At 34.6% G+C, this 8,108-nt stretch overlaps 1 protein-coding gene across 1 annotated transcript; it reads left to right on the top strand.

Moving 5' to 3' along the window:
• The first annotated feature begins 1,842 nt into the window (after positions 1–1,842).
• Positions 1,843–7,585, top strand: LOC129218310 (uncharacterized). Its single transcript, XM_054852549.1, has 2 exons — positions 1,843–6,370; positions 7,311–7,585. The coding sequence occupies exons 1-2, from the start codon at positions 1,843–1,845 to the stop codon at positions 7,583–7,585; spliced, it is 4,803 nt and encodes a 1,600-aa protein (XP_054708524.1).
• The last annotated feature ends 523 nt before the right edge of the window (positions 7,586–8,108 follow it).

The raw sequence follows: 8,108 nt of genomic DNA, 5'->3' as shown, positions 1-8,108 counted from the left end.
CACTTGCATTTTTTTACAGTACAATCTAAATCTATTCTTTCAAAAATCTTGCCACAACTGATTTTTCAAAATGTTTTAATCTGTTAATGTGGCTATCCATAGATTTATATAATGTATATTTTTCTTGTGCACTTCCTTTTTTTTGTTATGAATCTTCTTTTATTAATCGCTGGATATGTTAAACAGGATGCGGTACTCAATTTACTAAACAAAAGTACAGAATTTTAAGTCGTTTTGATTTTTTTTACAAAAGAAGAGGACCTACTTTATCGGGAGTTGCATTTTTTAAATATGTTTTTAGCTCTGTAGTACTCTGTATGTAAATTCGCATTTTTTACAACTTTCACGCAGCTGACTAGAATATGGGAAACTTAAATAAATCATTCGCCAAACTTCATTTTTGAATTCGTTTCACGAAAAATCCAAAAATGTTTCCTGAGTCCTGTTTGCTGGTACAGTCAAAGTAAATTTGGACGATAAAAACCACAAAATGCGTGTGTTTCCAATAAGAAAATGAAATTCTCGGAGCGTGCACGAAATGTTTTTCTTCAATCTGTTTACTTTACTGTCTAAAGTTTCTACTTGGAATAACATTTTCATTTCAAACGATGTATGTGCAAAATTCAGCCATAAAACATTCTTTTTCCCCCACGTGCAGAGGGATTTCGACAGTTGCGTATTGATAAAATATGAATATGAGAAATAATATATATATATATATATATATATATATATATATACACGGTAAATACACTTTATATTTCAATATTTAATTGATTATGAATAACTAGTTAATACTCTTCAAAGTATAAAATTAAATAAGAAATTTTATGTCAAAGAAAATCATTTATTTGTGGCATGTTCCCCCTACATGTGGGGAAGATGCCACCAGTTATGGGGTAAGATGCCACGCCACAATAAAGACAAACATTACAAAATGTAATGTTAATTAACAATAACTATAAAAAAAACAAATTAAATTCAGTCATAATTAGTTTGGCAAAAATAATAACAGCACAGGCTCGAATGATAGCCTGCACAACATTTCACTAAATGCAAATGTTCATCATTGCAATCTTCATGCAACCATTTGTTGCATTCGATGCACTGAATCCAGTCACACTTGAGACCTTTTTTTGTCATAAAAGTATCCATTACACGTAGCACAAAAATCGTCACTATTATTCTCATCAAAACTGTCACCACTGGTATCTAGAGGAATTCCTTCAGTTGAGGATCACGAGCTGACCGCTCTCTTTTTCTTCTGTATTTTCAAATGTTTCTTGGTTTTACCCTTACTCAACTTTTCTAACTTTAATCGGGCCTTTTCCCTCATAATTGCTCTCCTCTCGGAATTGGTTAAGACTTCTGATGTTTGTGTTTTTTACTTTCGGATGTGGAAAATTATTTGATTTGGAATGGCAACAGCCATTCAACGCTTCCTAGCATGAATTCGAATCAAGAGTTCAGTCGCCACTGAATCACCTTCCGCTGAATGTTGAAATTTCAATGCTTTGATGTGACGAGAGTCATCCCTTTTTGATGGGACTTATGTTCCCAATTTTCGATATAAATTATGTGCACTGTATATACGTTTCAACTAACAGTTCTTAATTAAAATGTTTTTTCTAACCTTCAATTCGTTTGTCGATTTTTGATTTTGATGTGGCAAGTGTTTACCCATTGAATCATTTTACGATATGGTGCATCGGCCGGGAAGTAACGCTTGCATTCAACTTTAGTTCGTTGCGTGTGACATTTGTTGATTTAGAACACTTTCATATGGATTAGCACCTAGTGCGAAGACAACAAAAGGTAAGAGATACATTTTTATTTTCCAAAATGGATTTCGAAAAGCTCAAGAAAAACCGAACTGTTATTAGAACAGCAGTCACGAAAATAACGAATACTATTGAAGGTTTAATTAAAGAAGATCAAATAGATTTAGAGGCCCTAGAAGAGCTATTGAATCAATTGCATATTAAAGCAGAACTGTTAAAGAAAATTGATGAAGATATCGAACCGTTGTTAGAATTAAAAGAATACGAAAAAGAACTGATATCAGCATATGAATACGCTGAAAAGGTTTCGAACACAATATTTCGCGCTGAAAGAAAATTAAAGGAAATTAAATCCTCTAATAATAGCCAAGCGAACATAAGTTCGAACATGAGCGAGAAATTAATATACGAAACAAAACACGTGAAGCTTCCAAAATTGAACATTCAAAAATTTTACGGTGATTGCACCCAATTTTATTCCTTTTACAACACTTTCAAAGTCTCGATTCATGAAAATGACACTCTTTCAAAAACTGAGAAATTTAACTACCTAAAAAGTTATTTAGGCGGCCCAGCAGCTAATGCAATTGCGGGTTTTGAAATTTCAGATGAAAATTACGACTCTGCGCTTCAAATATTAAAAGAACGATTCGGACAAAAAGACGTCATAATTAACAGCCATATGAACAAATTGCTTAACTTATCTCCTGTTTACAAAATTACCGACCTTCCAAAGTTAAAACGGATTCACAATGAAATAGAAGTTAACGTTCGGTGCCTTTCCGCTTTAGGATTGGAGTCGAATTCCTATTCTTCAATGCTGTTAGCAGTAGTATTGAAAATAATCCCCCATGAATTGGCATTGGAATATAATCGACAGAATAAGAAAACCTCTTGCGTTCCAGACATAAATCAATTCTTGAATTTCTTGCAAACAGAAATTTTAACAAGAGAACGAACTTATTCGTGTAGGTCGAAGCCATTTGAATCAAACAGTAGGAATAAAAATTCAGTTTTGTCTAATAGACAAGATAGCGCTTACATTTCCACCAGCGGTTTTTTCGTTGCAGCTAAGAATGGAAATGAAGCTTTTGCTGATAAGAAAACGGATAATTGTTTATTTTGTAAAAAAGAACACGATGTTCTCAACTGTCGCTTAAGTGTTGAAAAAAAGAGAAACGTATTGAAGAATCAAGGTAGATGCTTTTTGTGCCTTGGATTAAGACACCGTTTGAAAGATTGTTTATCGAGAAGGAATTGCAAATACTGTTCCGGTAAACATAATGAAAATATTTGCTATAAGTTTAATAATTTGGCTAACGATAAATCTAATGAAGAATCTCTTATGGGCAATGGGACGGAAAATGTAATTTCTGCTGTATCGCATATGGGAAATAAAAATAGGACTCTTTTGCAAACGAGTTACGTGTTAGCAAAAAATGAAATCTTAGATTCGAACTGTGGTACGCGTGTTTTACTGGACTGTGGTTCGATGCGTAGCTTTACCACGCAAAACATAGCTAATAAATTAAAATGCAAAGTACTAAGGAAAGAAAAATTATCAGTGTACACATTTGGAAGTAAAACCCCGATCGAAAAATACTACGATGTCATCAAACTTACGTTAATCAACAAAAACTCTCCCGACTCAAAAATAGAAATCGAAGTGTTGGTTACAGACGAAATATCAGGATCAAATATTCCCCCTCCCGAAGTTGAAGATTTTAAGGGTATGAAACACTTAAAAAATATGACACTCGCGGATTTTCCAGAAAGTAAAGAACCCATTACAATTTTAATTGGTGCTGATTATTATTATAACGTTGTAACGGGAAATATTAAGCATTTGAGCAAAACACTAGTTGCAGTTGAAACAATTTTCGGTTGGTGTTTACAAGGAAAAAAAAGTGAAAATAACTTTTCTTTAATGATGAATGTAGTCGTAGAAAATAGCGCGATTTCAGAACAAATTCAGAAGTTTTGGGACTTAGAAACTTCAGGTCTTATTGATTCGAAGCAAGATGCTGACCCAACAGAAAATGAAATTATGAGACAATTCGAGTCTCAGATCAAATATGAAAACAAAAGGTATACAGTGGGGTTACCTTGGAAGTTAGAAAAGCGGGATTTAAAAGATAATAGGAAGATAGCTGAAGAGAGATTTTCTAGACTTAGAAAAAGATTTTATAGAAACCCCGAGTTGTATTTTGAATACAAAAAGGTGATAGATGACTATTTACGACAAAAAATTATTGAACCAGTTATCAACCCAGATGAGGAAGACGAAGTTAAATTTTACCTGCCATACAGAGAAATAATTAGGAAAGATCGTGAGACGAGTGAATTGCGTATAGTTTTCGATGCCTCCTCTCATGATTCTAATTGTCTATCTTTAAATGACTGTCTTCATATAGGTCCAAATTTATATTCTGAAATATTTGATATTTTATTGAGATTTCGCTTTCACCCCATTGCTTATACAACGGACATGAAACAAGCATTTTTGCAAATTTCGCTCAAAGAAGAAGATGTTACTCGTTTTTTCTTTACCGATGACCCCTCAGACGAATCTATTGAAGCCCAGGTTAATAAATTTACTCGCGTCCTATTCGGCATCAGTAGCAGTCCTTTTTTATTGGCAGGAACTTTGAAATATCATCTTAAACAGTATACTGAAAAATATCCAGTGACTACAAAATTTTTAAATGATAATATTTATGTCGATGACATCATCTGTAGTCTTGCATCTGTAGATGAAGCCTTATCTCATACATTAGAATCCATAGCAATTTTCCAAGATGCTAGTTTGTCACTACACAAGTGGCGCACTGATTCGAAGACCCTACGCGAATTGTGGAAAAAACATGGAGTGATTTCGAGTGATAATACCGAACACCTCAAAGAAGAAAATATGACATACAAAGTCTTAGGTATAGCATGGGACAACTTAAAGGACATTCTTTATTTTGATGTTGGAGATCTAGTCAAATTTGTTTCTAGAGGAACTGACCCTAAACGCTACGTGCTCCAGGTCTTAGGACGCATCTTCGATCCTATTGGAATTTTAGGTCCTTTTACAGTGAGAATTAAATGTTTGATGCAACAGATTTGGGCGTTACGTATTGATTGGGATTACAGATTACCCGAAGATCTAAGTTCGTTATGGAGAAGCTGGTGCGAAGAAGTTCCTCAACTGACGGAAATTTCAATCCCACGCCACTATTTTTCCGAAAACCTAAATATTGATATCAAGACTCTTGAACTTCATTTCTTTTGTGACGCAAGTATGAAAGCATTTGGAACAGTTGTCTACATGCGTGTTTTATCTCGAAATAAAGACGTTCGAACGGCCTTTGTAGCTTCTAAAAATAGAGTTGCTCCGATAAAATCTCTTACATTGCCTCGGCTGGAGCTCATGGCTGCAGTATTGTCAGCAAAATTAAGTTTTAATATTTTGAAATCCTTGAAACGTGACATTCCGTGCTATTTCTGGTCTGACTCGAAGATAACAATTTTTTGGATAAAAGGAAATCCTGAAAAATTCAAACCTTTTGTCAAGAATCGGATTGAAGAAATTCGCAAATTCACAGCACATTCAGACTGGTTTTTTTGCCCCGGAAGGGTCAACCCTTCAGATACCTTGTCGAGGGGAGCAAAAGTTTCTAAACTGCAAGAAGATCCAACCTGGCTGACAGGACCGCAGTGGCTAAAAAATTCTCCAGAATACTGGCCGAAGTCAGAAAATGATGAAGCAATAAATACAGAAAAATTAGAATACAGAAAGAAATCGAAGGACATCTTTCAGTGTGAATGTCTTGTTGAAGAAAAGGAAAATGCAATCAACATTACTAAATTTAGTAATGTGGAGAAGTTGGTGAGGATTACAGCTTGGGTGAAGAAGTCGATCATGAAATTTAGAAAGATTTCTAATATAGGAAACACATTGACCGCTGAAGAATTAATAGAAGCTGAGAATCATCTGATAAGATTAGAACAGAAGATCTTTTTCAAAGAAGATTACGAATCCTTGAAGAATGGAGATCCGATTCAAAAAGACTCTGATTTGTTTAACTTTTTGCCATTCATGGATGACAATGAAATTATCAGACTAGGAGGAAGATTAGAATTTGCTGAATTATCTACAGAAGAAAAACATCCTATTATTCTTCCAAAACGGTCCTGGCTGACATTTTTAATCACAAGAAGAGAACATGAGAAAATGATGCACGGTGGAACAGCTTGCACTTTAGCTCGAATTCGGCAACGTTTCTGGATTCCAAAGGGACGGCAATTAGTCAAGAGTGTAATCAAAAAGTGTCTAATCTGCCAAAAATATCTTTCGAAGGCTGCTAATCAAATTACAGCTCCGTTGCCGCTTGACAGAAGTAACACCTCGCCTCCATTCTCAGTTTGCGGATTGGATTTTGCGGGTCCAATTTATGTGAAAATTTTTACAGAAGTTCGAAAATCTTATATAGTTTTGTTTACCTGTGCGATTACTAGATCAATTCACCCTGAACTCGTTAGCGATATGACAACAGATTCCTTCGTATTGGCACTTCGAAGATTTTTAGCTAGAAGAGGAAACTGTAAGGTAATTTATTCGGATAACGCGAAAACCTTTTAAAGGGCGAAAAAAGAAATAGAAGATTTATCAAAAATTATCTCTAACAAATTACTTTCGCAATTTCTAACTAAAGAAAGAAACTCGGAAAAATTGAAAGAGCGTTTCTCGGACGGGATAATAACGTACGCTCATACGAAGTTAAAACAGTTTCTGGACTTTTGCGGAGAACGATACAACACTTGTATCCCTTGGAACTTTGAACTTTTGAAATTTGAACTCTAATTTTAATTGAACATTTATTTATATTGATATTTTGTACTAACCTTTAAATTTGTTACTTAATAATATTTAGTATAGTTCACTAACATTTTTAGGATTATATTTAATGTTTGAAATTAATTTGAAAATGTTTTTGATCCATGCATATATTTGATTTATTGATTTAATATTTTGTGTATTTGAAATTTTGAAATTACGATTTGTAATTAATACATTATTTGAAATTGAGATATTGATGAACTCTTAAAAGAGTTCATGGTGGGGAGTGTGTGGAAAATTATTTGATTTGGAATGGCAACAGCCATTCAACGCTTCCTAGCATGAATTCGAATCAAGAGTTCAGTCACCACTGAATCACCTTCCGCTGAATGTTGAAATTTCAATGCTTTGATGTGACGAGAGTCATCCCTTTTGATGGGACTTATGTTCCCAATTTTCGATATAAATTATGTGCACTGTATATACGTTTCAACTAACAGTTCTTAATTAAAATGTTTTTTCGAACCTTCAATTCGTTTGTCGATTTTTGATTTTGATGTGGCAAGTGTTTACCCATTGAATCATTTTACGATACGGATGGTTCAAGTTTTTTGACCAGAGGAATAGGGCTAATTGCTTTTAGATAGGAAATCCCGTGTTCTGTGCTGGTGGAGGCAACCGATGATATATTTCACTGCCACTAGCTCCGCTGGTGGAAGCAACTGCTGGTATAGGGCATGTCACATGCTCCATGTGTGACAGTTACAGATGTGTTATTGCTGAAACAGTCATAAATAGCAAACGCATGCTGCGGGATTGCTTGTGGGTTATAGCGGTAAATTCAAGTAGCTGCAAACTCAGAAGTACATTCCCTACTGTGACTGCCTTGCTCCAACCTGCATTTGGAAGAGATCCAAACTGCAATCTTGAAACTTTTCGATCTGGAGAGTTGTGTATCCGAGAGTTCAGGGCTTGTTGACAATAAGTTTTCAGTGGTTTAAAAAAACGAGCGATCAAGTGGCTGTAAATAGTGGGTGATGTGGCCGGGAAAACAGAAAAGAATTTTACGTCATTTTCTTCAGCTAAATATAATACTGCCACATCTGAGCAATGGGATGCGTGGTCATCTAAAATAAGGAGAACTTTACCAGGTTCTTTTTTCAGTGATAAAATGATTCTTCAGAATCTTCAAATACATCTGAGTTCATGTACGCGGACGTTTCGTTCATTTCTGCATGTGAACTATTTTATACGATATTATTCAGTGTTATAAAATAAAAAATGAATAAAATGAATAAAATGAAGTTTATTTCATTTATTTCTGAACCATGTGGCATTTCCCCCCAAGTATAGGGGGAAGATGCCCCACCCGCTAATTTCCTTATTGCAACAGTGTAATGGCCCACTTCTACATGCATGTAACATAAAGCGTAACTCACTCATATTTCTAATATCTTATTCAAAATAACAAATACGTTTAAGCGTTTTTAAATGTTCATGAG

This window comes from Uloborus diversus, chromosome 1 (assembly GCF_026930045.1).
Source record: "Uloborus diversus isolate 005 chromosome 1, Udiv.v.3.1, whole genome shotgun sequence".
In the NCBI taxonomy this organism is placed as follows: domain Eukaryota; kingdom Metazoa; phylum Arthropoda; class Arachnida; order Araneae; family Uloboridae; genus Uloborus; species Uloborus diversus.
The sequence above is the reverse complement of the archived record's forward strand: the minus strand, read 5'-3'. Positions and strand labels throughout refer to the sequence as shown.